A 25,174-nucleotide genomic window follows, 5' to 3' on the forward strand; every position below is an offset into this window, starting at 1 on the left:
TAGGGAGAGAGGCAATGGAGGGGAGAAGATTCCTAGGAGAAGGTGGGGGTCACATGCTGAGCCAGGCCAAGAGGTCTGTACTCGACAGGACAGCAGCTGCTGCCACTACAATCCCGTACTAGGGCTGGCAGCCCAGGTCCCAGGAAGCAAAGCCGGGGAGGTGGGAGGTGGCAGCCTCAATACATGCCCTGTCATTGGAATCTTTATTAGACTGGTTATGTAGGTGGTGGGTACCATGTTTGTTAACTTGATTTTTGAGTGCTGACAAAAAGTACAGCCCAGGCTATATAATTCATGATCCTCTTACCTCATCTTCGTTACTGGCAAGTGCAACCACAACAGACTGTTAAGCAAGTAGGATTGTTGGCAGAAGAACTCCTTGGGGTTGCAAACATTCCTATGTATGTGCAAGACAAGGTGGAGCCAACTCTCACCTGTCGGTCAACTCCTTTCACCCAGGCATTAGCTTCCCCGCTGTATCCCAGCCCAGCCCAGCCAAATGACTCTGTGTGCATTTTCCTTCTGGCCTGTATTTTTGTATGTGCTGGGCCCTCAGATTGGGAGACTTGTCAACCGTGACCTCTCAACCATCCAGCCTCATTTCACCCAAGATTTGTTTCTATGGCAATGACTTCTGTACTTGCCTATGTACCTATTTATATAGGGTTTGCCTATGTAGTCCAGGCTGGCCTTGAACTCAAGAGCCTCCTGCTTCAGTTTTGAGTGCTGGCACAACCATCATGTACTACTACTGAGTATATCCGATGGGTGCACCCTTTTCAAATAACAAAAGAATGAGACGAAGCCTGTACCTGCACTAACAGACTGGGGCTCAGATGGACAAGTCTCCTTCACCTGCACCCAGAGCCACCACTCTCTCCTCCCTACGCTAGGTACATTTTGGCACTGTTCTGAAGACTTTTCTGGAAAATTTAAAAGATGAAATAAACGCAAACAACTTTATATGCCAGATTAAAAATACTTGGGCAGAGCGGGGGGCGAGGGGAGGAAGAGGAAGGATAGGAAGTACCATATGCACAAAACACTATTGAGGTTTGAACTTCAGGACACCAGATAGGCAGGCACCTTTCTACTTGAATTACTTCAAACCTTTTTTTTCAGTGGTTTGATTTTTGCTAGCACTACTATACTCCTAAGGCTTTCGGAGCTGAGACCATAGGTGGGCAAAAGGCTATCACACCTATTTGTTGCTATGGGATGGAAAGACCTGCCTTATTGAATGTCTACCATCTGAGAAATCTCCTCTCATTCTTACCACCAGTTATCCTTATGCCAAGATAAAACACTCACCATGGCTGACTCTGGAATTCATGCTCATGCCAAACTTTCCAGGTCCACAGAACAGGTGATCCATGCTTTCTTCTTTTTACAAAGACTAGAAATCAGAGCCAACTTTCTCATTTCCAAATTAACATACATGCATATATGGCTACTATATTTATCAGGTCAAAAGTCAATATAAAAAATAGCAACATATTTTCACCTTTTTTGAGACAGGGTCGTGTTCCACTGTTAGGCTTTACTTTAGGCTCAGTGGACACCTCCTTCTTGCCCTCCGCCTCCAAATAACTGAGACTGAAGATGTGTGTTCACCTGCTTTCTGATGACATCTCAATAGTATCCTACCTAAGTCAAACTTATATATGATGTAATTCTCCTAGAGTCAAAAGTGAACCATCAAAACATTTAACCATTTATTAAATTATGAGAGATCTGTATCTTAGCTTTGTAAAGATTTTAAGCTTTAATCACACTTCCGACCAGAACTCCAGACATTTCCCAGAATTGTTATACTGCTTATTATGAAAACTTTGCAACTAATTTTCAAAACAGTTAACCATGTTTTATTAACTTTACATACAAAGATATATCCTCCTCTCCAACATATCACCTGGAACCAGAGTTTACCCCCTGCTCCGTTCACCCACTGCACTGCTTGGCTGCCAGCCTCTTATCTCTCTCTTCAGCAATGGTGAGGCGGATTCCTTTTCCTCGGGGAAGAGAAATCCAAGGCTTATTGCCTTTGCCAATAACAAAAATATTAGAAAGCCGAGTGGCAAAGCTATTGCCATTGGTATCTTTCACATGAACGACATCAAAAGAACCAGGGTGCCTCTCTCTATTGGTGATCACACCAATTCTTCCCAAGTTAGCACCCCCGGTCACCATACACAGGTTGCCGGTGTCGAACTTGATAAAATCAGCTATCTTGCCAGTCTCTAGATTGATCTGAATGGTGTCATTCACCTTGATGAGGGGGTCAGGGTAGCGAATGGTGCGAGCATCGTGGGTCACCAGATGAGGGATTCCCTTTGTGCCCACAAAGACCTTTCTCACTTTGCACAACTTGTACTTGGCTTCTTCGGATGTAATGCGATGGACAGCAAAGCGACCCTTGGTGTCATAGATCAGACGGAAATTCTCTCCCGTCTTGGCAATGCTTATGACATCCATAAAACCTGCAGGGTAAGTTATATCAGTCCTGGCTTTGCCATCGATCTTAATGAAGCGCTGCATGCAAAGCTTCTTCACTTCATCTCCTGTCAGGGCATACTTAAGTCTGTTTCTAAGGAAAATGATGAGAGGCAGACATTCTCTCAGCTTGTGGGGACCGGTGGATGGCCGTGGAGCAAACACACCGGTCAGTTTATCCAGCATCCAATGCTTTGGAGCGGCTACCCGCTTCAGATGCTTCTTGGGACCACGAGCCATGACTACACTAGGAACAAACAGAGCAGAAAAGAACAGATTTGTTAACTTAAAAGCATTTATTGTGTTAAAATGAAAATGTCTGAAAACCTGGCTTCAAACTCCTTTGTCATTTTCAGGCTGTCTTATCTTTCAGCAGTTCTTTCTAGATGTTTTTAAAGCTATATAAAAAAAGCAATGCTCTTTTTTCCCCCCCATATAATCAATGCTCTTTTTAATTCAGTAGTTTGTTGGGAAACTGGCATTTCTCCCCCCCCCCCCCCAGGGAATTAACTATTTACCAAAACTTGGTTTCAGTTTCAGTTAAAACTTAACTGAAAATATTGACTTAAAATCACTGTCCTTAGGCTGAATGCTGGTGACTCATACCTATAATTCTAGCTACTCAGGAGACTTGAGATCTGAGGATCCTGGTTTGAAGCCAGCTCACAGTTTGCAAGACTCTTATCTCCACTTAACAACCACACATGCCGGAAGTGAAGCTGCAGTTCAAGTGATGGAGCTCTAGCCTTGAGCAAAAGCTCAGGGACAACACTCAAAGCCCCAGGTCAGGCACAAAAGAAAACACCTTCTTTGCCAGGCAGCCTCTTATTCAAATGGCTTCTTTTTCCATCCCCTGGAACAGTAGAATGTACTCTTCTTTATTCTTACCTTGTCAGTTAAGAGGCAGGTGAGAACCAAAAGACTGGTGATGTATCAGGTAGGACACAGCAAAGGAGGAACCAGAAGGTCTTACTGCTACACTCCTACACCCAGAGAGCTGGACAAAAACGTAACAATTCATGTAATCTGAGCTTTCTTCCTTCAAATTAATCACATAATCCCAGCCCTTAGTTCTGAGTAAGGAAGATTTGAAATCAAACGTTCACCTTGACTCTAACAAACAATTCTTTTTTTTTGGGGGGGGGGGTAGTCATGGGGCTTGAACTCTGGTTGCCCTTGAGCTCTTCAGCAGAAGGCTAGCGCTGTACCACTTGAGCCCTAGCGCCACTTCTGGTTTTCTGGTGATTAATTGGAGATAAGAGTCTCATTTACTTTTCCGTACACAGGCTGGCTTTGAACCGCGATCCTCAGATCTCAGCCTCTGGAGCAGATAGGATTACTCTGAGCCACGCATGCTCGGCTACAATTCCATTTATTAAAAAAAAAAAAAAAAAGACCTAAACGCAGGTAAACTCGAGTAATCTTAGCTACTGAGGAGGTTGAGATCCGGAGGATGACGGCTCAAAGCCATCCTGGGCAGAAAACTCTGCAAAGCTCCCTACGCAAAATTCACAAAAGAAAAAGAGGGTAGCAAAAAAAAAAATCTAAGCTGGAGGTGTAACTCAAAGCGTGGCGTTCTGAATTCACATCCAAGTTCTGGGGAGGGAGGGAAAGAACCAGATTCAGAGACCTGTCTTGCCAGAGGCCTTCCAGATTCAGAATCAGGGACATCCTACGCGTTAAAAAAAAAAAAAGTTACGATTGTAGCAAACGTGTCGCGTTTTCCTAATTGCTCCTTCAACGCTACAGCATTAGCTAAGTACTCCCAAAGCATTCTAGGCGGCCTTGCCCGGGGGGGTGGGGGAGGGCGTGCACAAGTTACAAGCACACCACCCAGGTTCCACCGGGGGCTGGAGCCGCCGCCATACGCGCCCGCACCCGGGAGCCCACACCCCGGAGATATGGAGGACCCCCCTTCCGCCCCCCCCAAAGGAAGGAGAAAGAGGGACGGCGGAGGGGCCGAGAAAACCGGAGAACCCGCGGTTAAGCCGCAGCCGGGGCGCGGTTGGGCCTACAACTACTACAGCCCATTAGCCCCAAGCCCGGCCCTGCACCGACCCGCCGGGACCCGTCCCGCCGCCTCGAAACCAACGGCAACTCGCCGCCCGCGTGGCCCGCGAGGCCCGCGAAGCCCGCCGCCGCCTCTCCCCCACCCCACCGCCGCGCCACACCCCCGGCCTCCCGCCGCCGCCGCCGCCTCCTCGCCACGAAACCTGGCCGCGCGCCTCTCCGGACTCCAGCGCCCGACTAACTGAAGCCGCGGAACCCGGAGATGACGTCAGACGCTGCGCGCTAGTATCGCGAGATTCCTTGCTCTCTCGCTGGCTCGCTCCCTCCCCCTCCCTTCTCCTTCTGCCCCGCCTCCCCGCCTCCCGCGCCCGCCGCCTGAGGATGGAGAGCCGCGGACCTCAGGCGGTGACGACAGCTGCTGCTCCACCTTTGGTCGAGGAGGCCTGAGGGACGAGCCAGCTTGGTGCTCAAGGAGGCTGAGACCACTGGTCCCGAGAGAGGGAGGGCAATGGAGGCTAACGTGCCGAAGCGGAAGGAGCCTGGCAAATCCCTCCGCATCAAAGTCATCTCCATGGGCAACGCCGAAGTGGGGAAAGTGAGTACTGCGCGCCAGAGCGGGGCGGGACCGCCACGCGGCGGGACGGCGGGCCTATTGGCCGAGAGGGCCGTCCGTCACCAGCCGGGCCAGCCTCCTCCCCGCCCCCTGGAGCAGGCCGGGGAAGCGGCCGCAGCTGGGCAGAGCTGCCCCGGCCTTTCTGAGCCTGGGTGGCCCTCGCTCCGCCGCCGCTCTCTCAGGTTGTGCCTGGGGTGGCTTCTGACCCTTGAGTGCACGCCACCCCGAGTGGAGGAGGCCTGGAGGCGTGCTGAGGTCGCGTCGCCTGCTCAGACACCAGGTCTAGGTGACAGGTCCGGCCGCTGGAGGTGGAGAGGAAAAGTTGAGCTGGTGCCAGCGGCGCGGGGGGCCTCCTGAGAGCTTCCCGGGGAGGCGGGACTCACAGGGAGGGAGGCGGGGGAGGGTCTGCTGCCTTTTTTTTTTTTTCATCTATGAACCACATCTACTTTCTTACAGAAGCCCTTTTTACACCGCCTTTGCTCTGTGCCCTGCCTGCTGGGTATCCGTTATACTCTGCCCCAGTAGAGAGAAGGAGAAACCAGAGGTGACGTGGGGCTTGTTCCCACATGAATTCTGAGATTGCTTCTTCACCCCGATGGTCAGTCCTGGCGGAGTGGAAGCTGTTGGTTAAGAATACCGAAGGTCGCCCGGCGTGGTGGCTCACGCCTGTAATCTTAGCTACCCAGGAGGCTGAGGTCTGAGGATCAAGGTTCAAAGCCAGCCTGGGCACCCAAGGACCACAGGCTCTTATCTCCAATTAACCTCTGGAAAACGGGAAGCGGGGCCTGGCTCAAGGGTAGGGAGGTAGCCTTGAGCGTGCTCATGAACGGACATGTTGAAACCCCTTTGTATAACTTACTTGAAGACAAATAAAAATTAACCTATTTAGGGGCTGGGAGTTTGGTCTCATGGTAGAGTGCCTGCCTAGCATGCACAAAGAAAGACCCGAGTTTGATTCCTCAGTACCACATACAAAAAGAAAGCCAGAAGTGGTGCTATGGCTCAAGTGGTAGAGCACTAGCCCTGAGAAAGCCCAAGGCCCTGAATTCAAACCCTAGGACTGGGGTGGAGGGGGGATTAACCAAGTGTAAAGCAGCTGTTGGTGACAGTGTTTAGCCTTCACATGAGAGATGTCCAGGAAATGTTTATCAGTGTTTTTTCTGTATGTGTACTACTCATCTCTGTGTGTGAAGGTATTAACAGAATATCTTCTGTAGGTTAAACTATTGGATGTCAACTAAACATTAGCAAGAAATTTTTTAAAAATCTTTTTAAGTTATGTGCTAAGCTGGCTAAGTGAATATCACTTTCATAAGTTGACTACATGTATAAGGTACATCAGCAACATTGCAAAATACCCAGTGTTATCACATATATGTAACTGTTTATGTACTAGCAAATGAAATTAGACAAGAGAAAAAGTATTTACAAGATGAGGGCAAAATGGTCATTATTTGTAATATGATTATTTACATAGACACGAAAAGAGAATTAACAGAAAAACTGCTAGAAATAGAACAATCATGCCAAATTATGCATGAATTAATAGCTTTGTATGCCATTTATATCCTCTGATATGCACGTGAGTGTGCATATACCCTCCCCCCCACACACACACATTCAACTAGATGGCTCAAAAAGCTAGGTTAGAGAGAAAATACATTTCCTTCTCCCATGCAGGAAATTGGAGTTAAAGGTTCCTGGAATATACCATTGATTTGTGTGTGTGTGTGTGTGTGTGTGTGTGTGTGTGTGTGTGTGTGTTAGTACTTGGTTTTTACTGGTTAATTGGAGGTAAAAGTATCATGAATTTGTCTGCCCAGGCTGACTTCAAACTGTGTTCCTCAGATTTCAGCCTCCTGCATAACTAGAATTATAGGCATGAGCCACTAGTACCTGGCCAATTTTAATTTACAGTAGTAACCAAGGTAAATAATAACCAAAGTAAAATACCTAGATTTATATAAAAAAAATAGATAGGGACTTAAGTGGAGAAAAATTTTAAATTCTGTGGAGGGGTATACAATTACTTAGGCAAATGGAAAACTTTTCCCTTTAGAACATTTGAAATTGTATAAACATCAATTATTTAATATAAATTTTTTTTTGTCGGTCATGGGACTTGAACTCTGGGCCTGGGCATTGTTCCTGAGCTCTTCAGCTAAAGGCTACTGCCCTACCCCCTGAACCACATCACTACTTCCAGTTTTCTAGTGGTTAATTGGAGATAAGAGTCTCACAGACTTTCCTGCCCAGGCTGGCTTTGAACTGCGATCCTCAGATCTCAGCCTCATGAATAGCTAGGATTATAGGCATGAGCCACCGCCTATAACTCAGTTTTAGTTTAAATACTAATAAGTTTTCTTTTTCAGAAAGACATTATGGCAACACTAGTTCTTCCAAAACAAATATACAAGTTTAAATAATATAGTGCCATTGAAAATAGGAATGAGGAGGTTGGCCTAACGGTAGAGTGCTTGCCTAGCATGCATGAAGCCCTGGGTTCGATTCCTCGGTACCACATTCACAGAAAAAGCTGAAAGTGTTGCTGTAGCTTGGGTGGTAGGGCACTAGCCTTGAGAAAGTCCAAGGACAGTGCCCAGGCCCTGAGTTGAAGTCCCAGAACTGGCAAAAAAAAAAAAAAAAAAGAAAGTAGGGATGAGTCTGAGCCTTTCTTCCCCTCCCTCCCTTCCTCTTTTTTTCTCTTTCCCTTCTTCCCCTCTCCTGCCTGCCTGCCTTTCTTTTTTTCTGTGTTGATAGGATTGAATTCTTGGCCTTATGAATGCTAGGTAAGTGCTCTACCACTGAGCTGTGTGCCACAGTTTTTTTGTTGTTTTAGGTAGAATTACTCTAAAATTCTTATGAAAGAATAGCTGTCTCAGAATGGCTAGTCAAAGAAGGGAGAAGAAAAATGAAGTAGGATAGTAGAAAAAGAATTTGCCTAGACGGATAGTATTACAGACTGAAACAAATCAAGAAAGCAGTACAAAGTGGGCACAGGTGGCTCACTCCCTTATCCTGAGCTACTTGCGAGGTTGAGAGCTGTGAAAATTGTGGTTCTAGACTAGTCCTGGCAGAAAATTCTGTGCAACTGCATCTCAACAGAAAAAACTGTGTGTGATGACATATAATTGTCAACTATGGAGGGAAGCAAAAAATAAAATTAAAAAAAATTGGATCATGATCTAAGTATATGCCTCAGTAGTAGGTGAGACCTACCTTAGCAGTAACCTGCATGAAAAAGAGTAAGTGGCAGGGCTTAGCAGTAGAGTTACCTGCCACTTACCTAGTAAGCATTAGACCCCGAGTTCAGACTTTTTTGTTGTTTATTTGGTCCATCATGGGGCTTGAATTCTGGGCCTGGGTGCTGTCCCTGAGCTCTTTACCACTTGAGCCACTTCTGGTTTTCTGGTGGTTAATTGGAGATCCGATTCTCATGTTTTTTTGTGTCTGGGCTGGCTTTGGACCGCAATCCTCAGATCTCAGCCTCCTGAGTAATTAGGGTTACTGACATCCAGCTCAGACTTCATTACTTCTAATAGAGAAAACATTACTTTGGTATAGAAATAGACAAATAGATGAATAGAACAGAACAGAGCCCCAAATAGATCCTATTAAATTGAGGAAAAAATTTTAAGTGATGAAAGGAACAGAGTACAGTGGCTCATATCTGTAATCCTAGCTACTCAGGCGACTAAGATTTGAAGATTGTGGTTCTTAGCCAGCCCAGGCTGAAAAGTATGAGAGACTCTTATTTCTAATAAACATCTCAGACAAATCTGGAAGTGGTGCTGTGGTTCAAGTGATAGAATGTTAATCTTAAGCAAATAAAGCTCAGGGGCAGCCTCTAGTACCTGAGTTCAAGCTCCAGAACTAGTACCAACAAAAAAAATGTGGCACAAGGGTCTGGGTATGATAGTACCACTCCTTAGGGTTTGAGACCATCTCAGGCAAAGTTAATACAATTCTATTTCAAAAACAAAAATAAAGAGTGTGTGTGTGTGTGTGTGTGTGTGTGTGTGTGTGTGTGTGTGTGTAGCTCAGTTATAGAGTTCTAGCTAGAGGTCTTGAGTTCAAGCCCCCAACACAAATACAAAGAAGTTACAAGCCAGGCTCCTGGCTGTAATCCTAGCAACTCTGGAGGCTAAGATCATGAGGATCATGGTTCAAAACCAGCCTCAGCAAGAAAGACTGTGAAACTCATCTCAAATTAACCACAATAGCAGGAAGTAGAGCTCAAGTAGTAGAGCACGAGCCTTGAGTAAAAAAGCTAAGATATAGTGCCCAGGCCCTGAGTTCTAAGCCTCAGGATTGACACACAAAAGAAGATGGGTGGGAGGCATGGCTCATGTGGTAGAATACCAGCTTTGTAAATATACTGAGCAAGTGGAAGGCCCTGAGTTCAAACCTAGCTAGTATTAAAGCAAAAATATAGAAATAAATATTCTTTAAAATGTTTGCTTTTGAAGTTTTGTTTTTTTTTATAGTTTTGGCTTTTGATGACACTTCTTTTTCACAGTAGTAAATAAAGAAATGATAATGAAGGAATATGTCTCTCTTGTATATTTCAGTGTGTATTTACTAAGTGAAATGCATTTTTATCTTTTCAGAGCTGTATTATAAAGCGGTACTGTGAGAAGAGATTTGTGTCCAAATACCTTGCAACAATTGGAATTGACTATGGAGTCACAAAGTGAGTATATTGTTTCCTTGGCTTATAAGTGACACAGAAATTGAGAACTCCTAAAATTATCTGTATTTGCTTCCATGCATGTGTGTAGGTTATCTTGAAATAGAGACTTTGAAGAGAAATGTGAAAAGATAGGTTTAAGAGACTTCATATCCTTCCTTCATCCAGCCAATGTACTGAGCACATTGCACTGACAAGCCTTGTGGTAGGTATTTGAGTAAACTGTGCTGGGCCAGTCAACACAAAGCATAACTGGCAGATGGCTCTCTTAGGAAACATGTTCTGTATTAGCGGGTCCTATCAGCAAGGATGTTTCTAGAACATTGAAAAATTCCCTTCCTGCTGGATAGCAGGCCTGAGCATTGTCCCTAGGCCTCTCTGCTCAAGGCTAGTGCTCTACCACTTGGGCCACAGCACCACTTCTGGTTTTTCTGTGTATGTGGTACTAAGGAATCAAACCCAAGTCTTCATGCTTTCTAGGCAAGCACTCTACCACTAGGCCAAGCTCCTGGTCCCTCTGAATTCACTTTTTTCTTTTTTCTTTTTTTCTTTTTTGCCATTCCTGGGGCTTGAACTCAGGGCCTGAGCCTTGTCCTTGAGCTTTCTCAAGGCTAGAGCTCTACCATTTGAGCCACAGTACAACTTCCGGCTTTTTCTATTATGTGATAATGCAGAATTGAACCTGGGTCTTTGTGTATGCTAGGCAAGCACTCTACCAGTAGGCCAAACTCCTGTATTCACTGGTAAGGTTTATTCCTATCTTATTGATATAAATTCACATTATGCAATATTTCACACAATATATATAAAATATTAAAAGTATATAAAACATTAATATAGTTAAAGCCAAAACTGTACATAATACATGTGCCATCCCTTTCACCCCATTTCTACTTACTCTCTGCCAGTAATTTTTATTTTGGGCTAGGAGTCAGTCATAGGGCTTGGATTCAGAAGGCCTGGGTACTGTTCTTGAGTTCTTTTTGCTCAAGGCTACCACTCTGCCACTTGAGCCACAGCTCCATTTCTGGGTTTCTTAGGGAAGGGATAAATAATTTAGCTGACCTCTTTTAGATTTCATTGTGTGAAGACATTTGTGTTACTTCCTGACTTTGCAGATTTTATAGGTTCCATCTCTTCAGCTGCTGTTTTCAAGGTAAGAAAAAATTTTAACACAGTATATTGTATTGTATCTTTTCCAGAAACTCTCAAGCTTCATTGGTTTTGTAATCTTAACAGGATTGTTTTATTTTACTATTGTATTATTGTATTCTTTTGTTTTGCTTTTCTCATATTCTCTTTTGTGAGGTGCATCCTGACTTCACAGAGATGTTAAAATGGAGACAAATAGTCATTTGATGAAATATGAGTAGAAAACTCAGGTTTGTTGGGCTGGGAGTGTGGCTTAGTGGTAGAATGCTAGCCTCACATGTGTGAAGCTCTGGGTTCCATTCCTCAGACGACATAAACAGAAAAAGCTGGAAACGGTGCTGTGGCTTAAGTGGTAGAGTGCTAGCCTTGAGCAAAAAGAAGCTCAGATACAGTGCCCATACAGTGCCCAGGCCCTGAGTTAAAGCCCCAGGACTGGCAAAAAACAGAAACAAATATGATCAGATGATTAGGGGCTATTTTAAATGTGTAGGTGGTATAAAACAAGAGAGTAAGTGCCGAGGTCCTCAAGTTCCATAAGAGATACATCAATATCTAAACCCCAAACATGCTCCTAAGAAGGCATTCTCTATTCATAACCTTTGAGGAGTGTTTTAGGAAATCATTTCTTGTGTTAAGAAAATATTAATATTTAAAGTTTAATAATTTTCTCTCAGGTCACTTCAGACTCTTAGTCTTTTAAGTTGAATTAAAAAGTAAAGTTCATTGCCCAAGGACAGTGCTCAGGCCCTGAGTTCAAGCCTAAGGACTGGCAAAAAAAAAAAAAAGTAAAGTTCAGGGTGTTTTTTTTTTTATAATAATATATCCCATTTGTATAAGACTATGTCTATTAGGCTTATCAGTTTATAGAATATAGTGGGTAGTTATGTTTATTAGTACTAATGAAGATTGTATAGGTGTTGGGATTTGGGATAACTTAAATGTTCATCTTTTAAATATTTGTGTTTTCCTTAGAGTTTTAATTACTTATAAAGGTCATTAAGTGTTTTTCTCCATTTTCTGGGAAGGAGTATTCTATAATCTAACAATTGTTAAATCTTTTATTTATTTATTTTTTGTTAATCCTTGGGCTTGAGCTCAGAGCCTACGCCCTGTCCTTGTACACATTTTGCTCAAGATTAGTGCTCTGCCACCTGAGCCATAGCACCACTTCCAGCTTTTTCTGTGTATGTGGTACCGAGGAACAGAACCCAGAGCTTCATGCATGCTAGGCAAGCACTCTACCACTAGGCTATGCTCCCAGCCCCTGTTAATTCTTTTTGACTGTGTATGATTTGCCCTTTTTTGTTCTTTCATTTTCCAGTTTGTTTCAGAAAAGCAAACAAATTGACTATTGCTCTTTTTCTAACATCAATCACAAGAAAATTAGACCAGGAGTATTGACATATCTATACTCTTCTACCGTATGGTAACTTAATATAATCAATAATAATTAAAATATCTTGATGGGACTGGGGTCATGGCTGAAATAGGAGAGCACTTGTCTAGCAAGCTTGAAACCCTGAGTTAACTCCCCAGCATGGGTGGGGGAGGGAATTTTAATATCTTAGTGAAATAAACCTTTTTGTTCTTCTTTATCTCGTTTCTGATTATTCCCCCCCCCCAAAAAAAATTTCTTCATATCATAGTAGTAGCCACAGTTAATTAGTTCTGGACTGTGGACTGAATTATCTTGAAGTCATGAGGGTGTTTGCTCTAGGTCAGCTCAGGGTACCAAAACAGAGCAGTCTGCCAGAATGCTGACTCCTGGGGTGAAGGTTGTCTGGACTCACAAGGAGGCACAGAGAAAGTCTCTTTGAAATTTTACACATAGATCCTCCTCAAATTCATACCTGACAGAAATGGAAACTGTGACCTCCTTTGGGATTGTTTCTCTTTGAACATTTCAGAGTACAAGTCAGAGACCGAGAAATCAAAGTCAACATTTTTGATATGGCTGGCCATCCCTTCTTCTATGAGGTAAGGAAACCTTCCTATCAGTATTGTCAGTGGGTTTGAGGACAGTAGGGAGAGTGGTTTGGAGAGTTACTTAAAACAACCAGTATTAGAAGCATGTATGAAATTGGATCATGTTTGTGGCAACCTTCTGAGATTTAACTTGATAGAACCCATTGGCCTTTTATGTTACCCTTAAATAGGGGTAGAAAATGTAATGGATATGTGTGTGTCTGTATGTGCAGGTATGTGTGTGTCTGTATGTGCAGGTGTGTGTGTGTGTGTGTGTGTGTGTGTGTGTGTGTGTCTGTCTGTCTGTCTGTCTGTCTTATCTATCTGTCTGTTTTCAGGTCTTGGGCTTGAACTTAGGGCCTGGGAGTTGCTCAGGGCTGCTGCTCACTTGAACCATAGTTCCACTTTGGGCTTTTTGGTGGTTAATTGGCGATAAGAATCTCATGGACTTTCATACCTGGGTTAGCTTTGAACCATGATCTTCAGATCTCAGCCTCCTGAGTAGCTAAGATTACAGGCATGAGCCACTGGTACCCACTGGTGCTGAGATTTTAACCCAGGAGACCACACTTTCCAGCCAGGTACACTATTGCTTGAGCCACTGGACCAGCCCTTTTTGTCTTTGAACAGAGATCCTTATATCTCAACCTCTTGAATAGTATAAGATTATAGCATGAGCGACCAGTGCCTGACCAAGTTGCCCTTTCTCTCTCCCTCTTCCTCCCCCTCCCCTCTCCTTTCTTTCTTTCATAGGTCATGGGGCTTGAACTCTGGTCTTGGGTGCTATCCCTGAGCTCGTCAGCTCAAGGCTACCACCCTACCCCTTGAGCCACAGCCCTATTTCCCATTTTCTAGTGATTAATTGAAGATAAAAGTCTCACATTCTTTAGTGCCTGGTCTGGCTTTGAACCGAGATCCTCAGATCTCAGCCTCCTGAGTAGCTTGGGCCACCATGCTGGCCCAAGTTGCCATTTCTTATAGAATATTGAGGACCATCAGACAATGGCCACAGGAAGAAAGGGAGACAGTGCTGACAAACATGGCTTTTCAGGCACCACACTAAATTCTTTGTCTTCATTATCTCACTTAATTCTCATACTGAAGCAATAGTATTATCCCATTGTACAGATGAGAATAGCGAGACACAGGTAAGTTAAATGAGTAGTCTAAGATCATGCAACTAGTAAATGTGAATCCATGTCTGTCTGCCTCCAAAGCCTGTACTCCTTGCCATCCTATTATGTCTCACCTCTGAATTTTGAATTTTAAACCTTTCCCCACAAAGCTTCCTGGAGCCCTTGGTAGCATTTTGGAAGAAGCCAGCATAGGGATATAATATATAAATGGCAATACCAATTGTGGATATTTGTGTTAATCTTAAAATATTTTAATTATTTACTTATCTTCCTAAGAAGAGCTTGTCATGACTAGTATTCCTTCAAGGTCTGTGAACAGTTAGCAAGTGATTGCTTCTGGAAGTAGAACTGGTGATAGAGAGGGCTGGAGCTTGCTGGCTTTCTACTATAAAACTTTGTGAACTAAGTGATTTTATATGTATGTATCAGTACTGGACTGGAATTTAGCTTTTTATATTATATTACTTTGATTTTTATAAAAACTCCTCTAGAAAAACAGTAAATAGGCTGGGATTGTGGCTTAGTGTCAATATGCTTGCCTAGCATGTAGGAAGCCCTGGGTTCTCTTCCTCAGTACCACATAAAGAGAAAAAGCCGAAGGTGGCACTATGACTTAAGTGGTAGACTGTTAGCCTTGAGCAAAAGAAGCTCAGAGACAGGGCCCAGGCCCTGCGTTCAAGCCCTAGCAGTAGCAAAACAAACAACCACCCCAAATAAAACAGTAAATATAGCTGTTTAATTACTGAGTACGCGAAAGAACACACTTGCTGAGTTAGTAACTGCAAGATATATTCTTATGAAATTGGAGAACCTCATCTTATGTGTCTGTTCTTCCATCTGAAGGTCCGCAATGAATTCTACAAGGACACGCAGGGTGTAATACTGGTCTATGACGTTGGGCAGAAAGACTCCTTTGATGCCCTGGATGCATGGCTGGCAGAAATGAAGCAGGAGCTTGGGCCTCATGGAAACATGGATAATATTATATTTGTGGTGTGTGCCAACAAGGTAACCACACAGCTTCCTAAGGAAAGGGGACAGCCTGCCCTGAGGTTTTTTATTTTTTGACATAGGAATCAACCACCTTCCAATAAGACATGCCTGTAAGCCAGCATCAGTGGCTCCTGCCTATAATCCTACCTATTCAGGAAGCTGAGATCTGATGCAGCTCAAAGCCAGCCCTAGTGGAAAAGTTCCCATGAGACTTATTTTCAAATAAGCAACTGAAAAAAAAAGATGGAAGTGACACTATGACTCCAGTGGTAGAGCACTAGCCTTGAGCACAAAGAGGCTCCAGGGACAGCTCCCAGGCCCTGGGCACAAGCCCTGGAACTGGCACGTGCGCGCACACACACACGACATGCCTATAAGATAAAATCAAAATAACCAAAAAAGTACCATCAGAGTTTTTATTTTGTTTTATTTTTTTCTGAAACTTAAGGAGGCAGGTTGAGGACTGAGCAGAAGAAGCTCTAGATTCTAATAGTCAAATCCTGACAAGCTGGAAGAAGGAGCATACAGGAAATGTAGACCTGGGAAGGTGCAGAAAAGAGACAGCAGCCTCTGCTGTGGCAGGTCATAAAACCCCTTTCACAAAGGTAGTAGCTGCTCTACAAAGGAAGTAGGAAGTATAATAGAAAATCAGACGGTGGCTCATGCCTGTAATCCTAGCTACTCAGGAGGCTGAGATCTGAGGATCAAGGTTCAAAGCCAGCCCTGGGCACAAAAGGACCTGAGACTCTTATCTCCATCTAACCCCTAGAAAAATGGGAAGTGGGCTTGGCTCAAGGGTAGGATGGTATCCTTGAGCTGAAGAGCTCAGGGACAACACCCAGGCCCAAGGGTAGGGCAGTAGCCTTGAGCTGAAGAGCTCAAAGACAGTGCCCAGGCCAATTTCAAGCCCCATGACCCACAAAAAAAAAAAAAAATTAGTCACCATCAGGTTTACTATTCTTGTTTTAGTTCTGGTGGGGCTCATTAAGAAAAGCACATTGTATTTGTTTTTGTTTTGCTTTGCCTCAATGGAAGATTGACAAGGACCCCCTTTGGCCTGTACTAGTGGGATAGCAGGAGTCCTCTATGTCACTGGCTTTCTGTTTCAGATTGACTGCACCAAGCACCGCTGCATTGATGAAAGTGAAGGGCGTCTCTGGGCTGAAAGCAAAGGGTTCCTGTATTTTGAAACTTCGGCACAAACCGGAGAAGGTATCAATGAGATGTTTCAGGTAACTGAAAAGTTTTCTTTTTTGCAGTTTAGTCAAGGCCGGCAGTGCTAATTTTTTAGGTTAAATTATGAGTAGCAAAGTAGTAATAGGAATTTTTCATTAGAACAAATTCTTTCCAAAGAATCTACAGATATATAAATATGGATATCTAGAGAGAGAGAAAAGAGAAGAAAGTGAGAGGGGTGTGTGCATGTGTGATATCAATCTGCTGTCTATTATAGATCAGACCTGGCTGATAATCAGAACAATGGAAAAATGATTCAAAATATACATGTCTAGGTTCCAGACCAATTGGAAATGTCAGGTTGTAGTGAAACCTAGGAATCGGTATTTTGGACAAGCTTTTCCAGGGGATTCTAAGGTCCATCAGGTCTAACAAGTTAATATGAGAGTAAAGATTTTCTTCAAGATTACATTTGCCTAATGTAATGGAGAATCAAATGGAAGCATTACTATGACAAAATTGTGTTGAACAGCTATTAAAATCCCATAGGGGTACAGTTAGAAAATAGGAGAGACTGTCAGTGCAGAATCTAGCTTGCCTCACATAAAAAATGGGACCTTACCAGGGAAACAGGCAACCTGAATAGTTGGTCATCTGTCTGTCTGTCTGTCTGTCTGTCTGTCTGTCTGTCTGTCTGTCTCTGTCTCTCTCTCTCTCTCTCCTCCCCTTCCTTCCTTCCTTCCTTCCTTCCTTCCTTCCTTCCTTTCTTTCTTTCTTTCCTTGCTGGTACTAGGGCACGAACTTGGTATTTGATGATCACTCAGTTGGCACTCTACAACTTTAGTCATGCTTTTAGCCTGGTTTTGTTTGGTTGGTTTGTTTTGTTTTGCTGGTTATTTTGGAAATAGAGTCTCTCATACTTTTCTGAGGAAGCTGGCTTTGAATTGCAACTTCTTTATCTTTGACCTCTGATTATGTAGGATTACAAGCCTTTGGTATGGAGTAATAGTTACATTTTTTTTTTCCTCAACTGTCCTGAGGCTTGAACTCTGAGCTTGGGCACTGCCCCTGAGCTCTTCAGCTCAAGGCTAGCGCTCTACCACTTTGAGCTACAATGCCATTTCCAGTTTTCTAGTGGTTATTTGGAGATAAGAATCTCATGGACTTTTTGTGCCAGGTATGGCTTTGAACCACAGTCTTCAGATCTCAACCTCCTGAGTAGTGAGGATTAAAGGCATGAACCACCGGTTGCTTTTTATGGGGACGGCACGGGGCAGAAATTGTGGAGCTTGAACTCAGGGCATAGGCTCTGTCCCTAGGCTATTTTGCTCAAGGCTAGCACTCATTCACTTTGAGCCACAGTACCACTTCCAATTTTCTGCTGGTTAATTGGAGATAAGAATCTCAAGCACTTTCCTGCCTAGTCTGGCTTTGAACTGTGATCCTCAGATCTCAGCCTCCTGAGTAGCTAGGGTTATAGGCTTTTTATAACATTAAATTATAGAGTCAACTCTTAATTGGAGACATGTTTGGAAGGGCTGGGAGTTTGGCCTGTGGTAGAGTGCTTGCCTAGCATGCACGAAGACCCAGGTTCAAGTCCTCAATACTACATACACAGAAAAAGCTAGAAGTGGCGCTGTAGCTCAAGTGGTAGAACTCTAGCCTTGAGAAAGCCCAAGGACAGTGCTCAGGCCCTGAGCTCAAACCCAGGACTGGCAAAAATAAATAATAAAATTATAGACATGTTTGGGAGAGATGGTATGAATGTATTTTTCTCATGACTGTAGCTGATAATTTGGCCATTTCTAGCATTTCAAATAACATAGCTATTACTATAAAGAGTTTTTCTCAACTATTGAGGATTGTGCCTTTTATGCTGAGTTTCCTGTCACAATATGTCACCTCTCCTACTAACAGACAGGCTTAATCCTTGGCTGACAGGCTGAATTCTCTTTCAGGGTCAGGGTTGATATTAGTTTGCCATGCTTTCTATTCGTTTGAATACATTGACCAATGTGAGTTTATGGGTCTATCTGTGCAGCAATGATTCTGAACTGTTTAATGGTATTTTGCAATTCGAGAGATGTTTTATATTTTATCTCTTTTGAGACTTATAACATGTGGCAAGTATTATTTACATTTCATACATGAGAATATCTCCTAAATGACTTGTCTAAGGAGAATAAGTAATAACTGCTAGAGATTAAATTTTTTTATTCTACTTTATGCCATTATTGTGATTATACATTATTGATATGGAGTATCATAATAATTAGATATACACATACAATCTGTTATGGTCAAATCAGGGTAGTTAGCATCTCCATAGATTAAATTTTATTTTCTCTGGCCTCCATTGTGTCTCATAAAATGTAAGTACCTGGGGCCGGAAGTTTGGCCTAGTGGTAGAGTGCTTGCCTAGCATGCACGAAGACCCAGGTTTGATTCCTAAGTATCACATACATAGAAAAAGCCAAAAGTGGTTCTGTGACTCAAGTGGTAGAGTGCTAGCCTAGAGAAAGCCCAAGGACAGTGCTCAGGCCTTAATCTCCAAGACTGGCAAAAAAAAAAAATGTATCTGTTAACATTCTTAGTCTTCATAAATATTATATTTTTACTCCTATACTTTCAATAATTTATTTATTTATTTATTTTTTGGTGGAAGTCGGGGGCAAGGGAATGGAAGGTATTCTACTTCTAGGGCTTGAACTCAAGGCCTTATATTCTTGCTTAGCTTTTTCAATCAAGGCTTGTCTCCTGCCTCTTGAACCACACCTCCACTTTTAGCTAGCTTTTTTTTTTTTTTTGCCAGTCCTGGGCTTGAGCTCAGGGCCTGAGCACTGTCCTTGGACTTTCTCAAGGCTAGAGCTCTACCACTTGAGCCTCAGCACCACTTCCGGCTTTTTTCTATGTATGTGGTACCGAGGAATTGAACCCGGGTCTTCATGCATGCTAGGCAAGCACTTTAACCACTAGGCCAAACTCCCGGCCCCATTTTTTTTTTTTTAAACCAGCAAAGCCTAAGGACAGTGCCCAGGCCCTGAGTTCAAGCCCCAGGACTGGCAAAAAAAAAAAAATTAGAAAGGCTTTCTTTTCTTTTTTTCTTTCCTCTTCCTCTTCTTCTTCTTCTTCTCATTTTTTGTCAGCCATGGGGCTTGAACTCTTGGCCTGGATGCTGTTTCTGAGCTCTTCAGCTCAAAGCTAGTGCTCTACTACATTAAGCCACAGCGCCACTTCCAGTTTTCTGGTGGTTCATTGGAGATAAGTATCTCACTGACTTCTGTGCCTAGGCTGGTTTTGAACCTCGATCCTCAGATCTCAGCCTCCTGAGTAGCTAGGATTATAGGCGTGAACCACCAGTATCTGGCAGTATTTTTATTTTATTCTTTATTCACTTCTTCCTCTATTTGGCTCTCAGGGCTCACTTGTTTCTAGGAAGGTGGCACTAATGTCAAGAGCTATGAGACTCCTCCAGTTAACTAGCAAAAAGTCTGAAGTAGAGCTATGAGTCAAATAGTGGAACACTAGCTTTGAATGGAAAAACTAAAGAACAGTACCTAGGCCAACTATTTAAATAGTATAAAAGGAAAAAAAAATTTCCAAGTACAACTTTTCTTTATATGTGACTTTTGCATGTTAGTGACGTATAAAAAAATCATTAAGTTGACACTTCGAAGGCATTCCTACCTTGTCAGAATCAGTTCTGTGTTTTCTTCTTGCAGACCTTTTATGTGTCCATAGTTGACTTATGTGAAAATGGTGGGAAACGTCCAGCCACAAACAACAGTGCTAGTTTCACCAAAGAACAAGCAGATACAATTCGCAGAATTCGAAATAGCAAAGATAGCTGGGACATGCTGGGAGTCAAACCTGGGGCATCAAGGTAAGCATAGCTCCTGGATGTTCAGTGCTGAGCTCTGATAGATGGCTCTCCCTGCCACCAGGCTAGAATAATGAAGGTATGTGGACATGGATTACATAATGTCTGCCTTGCTAATAAGCAGACCTTAGTGTTAATTTAACTGTTGATGGCATACTGTCACCACCTTACCTCACATGTGCTACAAGTACTCAGGATCTGATTTCCTGGGTCCTGCTCTTCCTCAGGACCCAGAAGTTGGCTCAGTTCCTTCTTCTGCATCTTCTCCATTTGATGGAGAACTTTCTGCACAGGCTGACTTCAAACCACTGACTTGAGTAGCCTCCTGAGTAGCTAAGATTGTGGGTGTGAGGCATGCTGTGCCAGGAGGCACCCCTGGTGTTACTGTCCAGATTTCTCCTTGACAGCCCTCTCAGCCCCTGTCTGTTCTTTTCTCTGGCATTCTGAGCCCCTGCCCTGTGCCCTGTCCCAAGCCTCAACTTTAAGAATGTTTGGGGGAGTAGGGTTCCCTGGTGCCCCAGGCTATCATCCTCTGGCCAGCAAAGGTTTGTTCAGTGCCCCCACGTGACTGGTACTGTAATATTTTACTATTTTCTCTGAGTTTACACTTTCTGTATGATCTTATTCTTATACATTGCTTATTATTTGTTTTTTTAATTTTCGTTTTTTAGTCTTACCTTTGAGAAGGTAAATAATTGAGATATGCTTAACATATGCTGTGTGTGCTCGCAGAGACAGCTGAAAGGCTGGGCTTGAGCCAACTCCATTACTAAAGCCTTGCTGCCTTCCACAGGGAGGAAGTCAATAAGGCCTACCGGAAGCTTGCTGTGTTGCTTCACCCTGACAAATGTGTGGCCCCTGGCAGTGAAGATGCCTTCAAAGCAGTTGTGAATGCCCGGACAGCCCTCCTGAAAAACATCAAGTAGGAGACACAAGGAGACCACATTTAGGTGAAAAGACCCCCTCCAGGTGAAAAGCCCGCATGGAGTTTTCCTTCTCAAAATGTCACTGCTCTGTTTTGTCACGTGCCGTCATTTGTAGCTCAGTAATGCAGGTGCCTTTCACCATCTTGCAGGCATTTACAGTAAGAGGACTTGCCTTTGCATGAGGCAAAGAGAAGCCTGCGTCCTTATGCCCTGAACTTCCCTTCCTGTTCTCAGAGTTTGGCGTTTTCTCATCTGTGTGTAAGCTCTGAAATGGGAGCGCCCTTTAGATACATTGCCTGGGAACATTCATGAGGTTCCTGGAGGGAGGCGTGAGACAGTATGAATTTTTTACTTTTACTTTTTAATTCATCATCAGAGAAAAAAATGGAGGGAGAGAAAACAAAAACAGGCAGGCAACCATCCAAGCCCCAGATGCTTGGTTGACTTTAAAAACAAGTGGTTCCTTTATCAATGTTCCTTTGGAGGTATTTTAAATTATCAACCTATAATTAGCTGAGTGTGGTAGCACACTTGAATAATACCAGCACTAAGGAACCTGAGACAGGAGGATTGAGAGGCCTAGACCAGGGCTACTGGAGTCCCTGTCTGAAGAAAAGAAAAAGAAATAAAGCAACAGCATCTCTAGTTAGTGAGCTCTGGGCAGCCCTATGGAAGTATGTGGAGTCTTGTGACAATTCTGGATTGAAACACAGTGGATACTGTGTTTCTTTTTCCAACCACTAGGGGGAGAGAGAAGCCAGTGCTGAGAGAAGAGTGGGAAGGTTTAGATGTGGGAGCATTGCTGGGGCTAACCCGCCCACCATCTGAGGGCTTTGCCTGTTGTAGAAGCAGTTGTTGGGAGCAGCTGGGAGTCCTGTGCACTGGAATGAGACCCAGGCTCCATGACAGAAGCACTTGCAGGGTATGCTGGAGACTACCTATCAGACACAGAGGGGAAGGCCGGTCTCGAGCAAGGCATGTTGGCAGATGAGGCAGTCTGCTCCCAAGCCTCTGCCAGGCCTCTGCCCTTCTTCTTCCATCTCCTTGTTTCTCTCTATTCACATCTGCCCCAGCCTCCTCTCTTCTCCCCTGCAAGCCTTGCCTTTGGCTTAGTTGGCCAGAACAAGGGTGGGTCCTTTGGGGGAAATCTGAGCCCTGTATGGAGCAGAATCCTACTTTCTGCTTGGGCTACAAATATCTAAACAGTACACATTTTAAGCTAAGATTATAGAAGATAATTTCACATAGAGACTCTGTTCTGTGGCAGTGTTGTAGAGGAAGTGGAGGGAAGCCTTCCTTCCAGCGCTTGGGGAACCCGTGTGTGGCCTGAGTCATTATGTCATCACTCTCGTTATATCACAATTTTAGTTGCAGCCACCTGTGCCAACTGGAACTTTTGAAGTAGATCAAATCTTACTATTCTATGAGTTTTAAGCCACTTTCTCATCCCCTATTGACTGCCAAATAATGTCTACTTTAGTAGTTAAGAGGTCAACCTAGTTTCTTACCATCCAAGCCACTTCATTCTTCTGGGTTTTTTACGTCTCTGAAAGCAGCCTCCCTTTGTGTGGCTCTACTTAAAGTCAGAAACAGAATGTTGTTCTCCAATACTATTTTTATCCGAATGATAATCAAAATGTTTGTTTTTAAAGGAATTGAGATCTGACGGGACTATTTCTTGTGAGATTTTATTCTGGCCTTTAAAGTAGCTTTGGGGATTACAAGACCCCTATTGAAGTTCTTTTGGTCTAAGGTTAGCTTAAGGCCTTTCTCCTGTTTGAAGTACTCTAGCTTCGGGAGTCTGTGAATGAGTGATCATGCTTATGCTGTCTGCCCCAATCACCTAGACAGTTCTTCCAGGGCGTGGTCCAGCGTGACAGCAGGTGCCAGTTTGAATGATGGGAATTAAACACTCAGTCACCTCATTCAGCAGCGTTGCACAGATGAGTGATTATAGCAGAAAGCATTCTCTAGATCTGCGCTCATATTATTCACAGTCATTTCTTCATCTGTAGTCTGGGCTTAGGACTGGATTCCCAACAAACATTTGGAATGGCCATGTGCTACTTTATGTATTTAATAGGAATAAAATAGGGAAGTTACGCACCAAAGTTGTAGAATTTTTCAGATTTCCATATCTCATCCATAGAACATTAAGATGTAACAGAGCGTGATTTGCAGTGACAAGTATTTTTAGTACAAACTTCATGCCAAATTTTACAGACCTCTTGCATTAATTCAAGTTCTTGGAACAGATGTGTACTTTGTAGCTGAGCCTTATTAAAGTGTCTTCAAGCAGTTAAGATTTCAAAACACATTGGTGAGAGTCACAACTAGCAGAATAATTTAATGGCTTAACATTTTTATAAAGAATCTTATTTTTCAAAAAGAATAAAAATTTTGAACAGCTATAATTAAAGAAAAGCCATGTCTTCCACATCTGAGTCACCAAGAAGTAACACTTCTTAAACTTGTGAGAAATCCCTGGAGGCATTTCGGATGTCTCCCATCAGCCTACTTAAGCACTTTAAAGATTTCTCCCATTTGTTCCCCAGCTCCATCTCTGGTGCCTCCTCCTTCTCAAAACTGTCATTATTTCTTTCACTTCGGCACTGTCATTTTATTTCTTCTTAAATGTGCTCATGGTTTTATTAGCCTGTTAATTTAAAATATAGAATTGGGGGCATGGCTGCTGTTGCTACCCAGGACTTTCAAGATCACTATACTTGTGGAGACTACACACCAGTCTAGTCTTACATTTACCTCAGGAAACTTACTCTAATGGTAAATATTTGAACTCACAAGTGTATTGAATTCTCACATAGTAAACATTTCTTTATGCCTAGAGAGTAGCACCTCATTCATGATTAGTTAAATGAGCCATAGATAAAGCAGTTAGATGCCTAGAATGTCCCCTCACAGAGCCCTGACAGTCACCAGAGAGAGGGAGGGATTTGTAGCTCAAGTTAGAGCTGTGTGCATATTGCCTTTTGGCAGTGACAGTGCTACCCCTCTTATAGTAAGCTTAGTAGGCTTAGAAAGGCTCCTCCTTTGTCCCTGCACCCCTGGAACTTGCCTGAGTCTGCCAGTGTTTTGTAGAACTTGTGATAATGAATTTAGCTGTGAGCGACAGCTAACCAGCGTCCACTGGAAGCTCTGCACAGTGCTGAGCAGTCTCTGCCTCTCATGCTTGGTATTGAGCACAATTTTAAGACAGCCAGTACTGTCTAATGGACATCAGAATTCTCCATAGCCATTTCTGGAAAAGACAGAAGCTTGTGACACAGGTACGAAGTGAGATTATATCTAAAAAGCAGTGCAATATTAAGCTGTACAGTGCAGTGAAGGCCCTTGGTGAGTGGCTTTTGCTGGGAACTTGGACCGTTTGGGTTAGCTTTTTGCCCTGGATGCCCTGGGCGTTCCTGCCCTCTGACTGTGAATGCAGAGTCTTTGCTCCTGCAAGGTAATTCCCATGTTTGCTTTCTGGTGAACTAACTGAAGATGTTAAATCTGCCAGTTGTTTATGTCTTGTATACAGAGTGCCATATGTATTTAAGTTGTGTATTTTTATAAAGTAAAGCCGAATATCAAACCCTGGTCTGTGGGCTGTATTTGTTAAGACCCTGGTCTTCAGTGAAAAGCACACTGGAAGCACATCTCATTCCTTGTCAGCTGGGGCTGTCAGCTGACTGATGTATCCAGAGGGCAAAAGGGAGGAAATCGTATTGCTGTTTCGGATCTTTTTTAAGTTATGATGAAACCATTAAATGCCTTAAAAAAAAAAGCATAAAGATACTTGGGACTAAATTTTCCTTTTCAACTCAGGTGAAATTCATTTTAAATAGTACAGACTAGGGACTGGGGCTGCAACTGAGTGTTCAATACAAAACAACCCTGGATTTTATGTCTAGTACCCCAAAATGAGTATATATAACTGCATATAATTCAGTTAGTTGAATTACTAATAAATAAGCCTTAAAGTGAAGGACTAGAGTCGTGCTAGAACTTCAGAGTCTTAGAGGACTGCTCCACAGGAAGTCTCTTGAGGCTGGGAACAAGAGATCTGCTCCTTGTGATGCCAGACCTTCAGCTGCCCAGTACACCTTTTTTCCAAAGTAGCCTACCCCTCCCTGGGGAAAC

General features: G+C 43.4%; 2 protein-coding genes across 5 annotated transcripts; one reads left to right on the forward strand and one right to left on the reverse strand.

The window, feature by feature from the left end:
• Positions 1-1,741: 1,741 nt before the first annotated feature.
• Positions 1,742-4,925, reverse strand: LOC150061014 (small ribosomal subunit protein eS4-like). 4 transcript variants are annotated; one of them, XM_090337352.1, is made up of 3 exons: positions 4,901-4,925; positions 3,382-3,490; positions 1,742-2,740 (listed from the first exon to the last, which is right to left on the reverse strand). In XM_090337352.1, the coding sequence occupies exon 3, from the start codon at positions 2,731-2,733 to the stop codon at positions 1,942-1,944; it is 792 nt and encodes a 263-aa protein (XP_090193478.1). In that variant the 5' UTR covers positions 2,734-2,740; positions 3,382-3,490; positions 4,901-4,925; the 3' UTR covers positions 1,742-1,941. The 4 variants fall into 4 exon arrangements, with proteins under 4 accessions (XP_090193478.1, XP_090193474.1, XP_090193475.1 ...); XM_090337348.1 differs by lacking the exon at positions 4,901-4,925 and adding an exon at positions 4,707-4,767; XM_090337349.1 differs by lacking the exon at positions 4,901-4,925 and adding an exon at positions 4,552-4,632.
• Dnajc27 (DnaJ heat shock protein family (Hsp40) member C27) lies at positions 4,855-24,626 on the forward strand. The gene is made up of 7 exons (XM_090337353.1): positions 4,855-5,098; positions 9,727-9,809; positions 12,866-12,935; positions 14,903-15,067; positions 16,162-16,284; positions 19,951-20,111; positions 20,902-24,626. The coding sequence occupies exons 1-7, from the start codon at positions 5,012-5,014 to the stop codon at positions 21,032-21,034; spliced, it is 822 nt and encodes a 273-aa protein (XP_090193479.1). The 5' UTR covers positions 4,855-5,011; the 3' UTR covers positions 21,035-24,626.
• Positions 24,627-25,174: the final 548 nt, after the last annotated feature.

The sequence above is a fragment of the Megascapheus bottae genome, chromosome 7, assembly GCF_031878675.1.
Source record: "Megascapheus bottae isolate mThoBot1 chromosome 7, mThoBot2.hap1, whole genome shotgun sequence".
Lineage (NCBI taxonomy): Eukaryota > Metazoa > Chordata > Mammalia > Rodentia > Geomyidae > Megascapheus > Megascapheus bottae.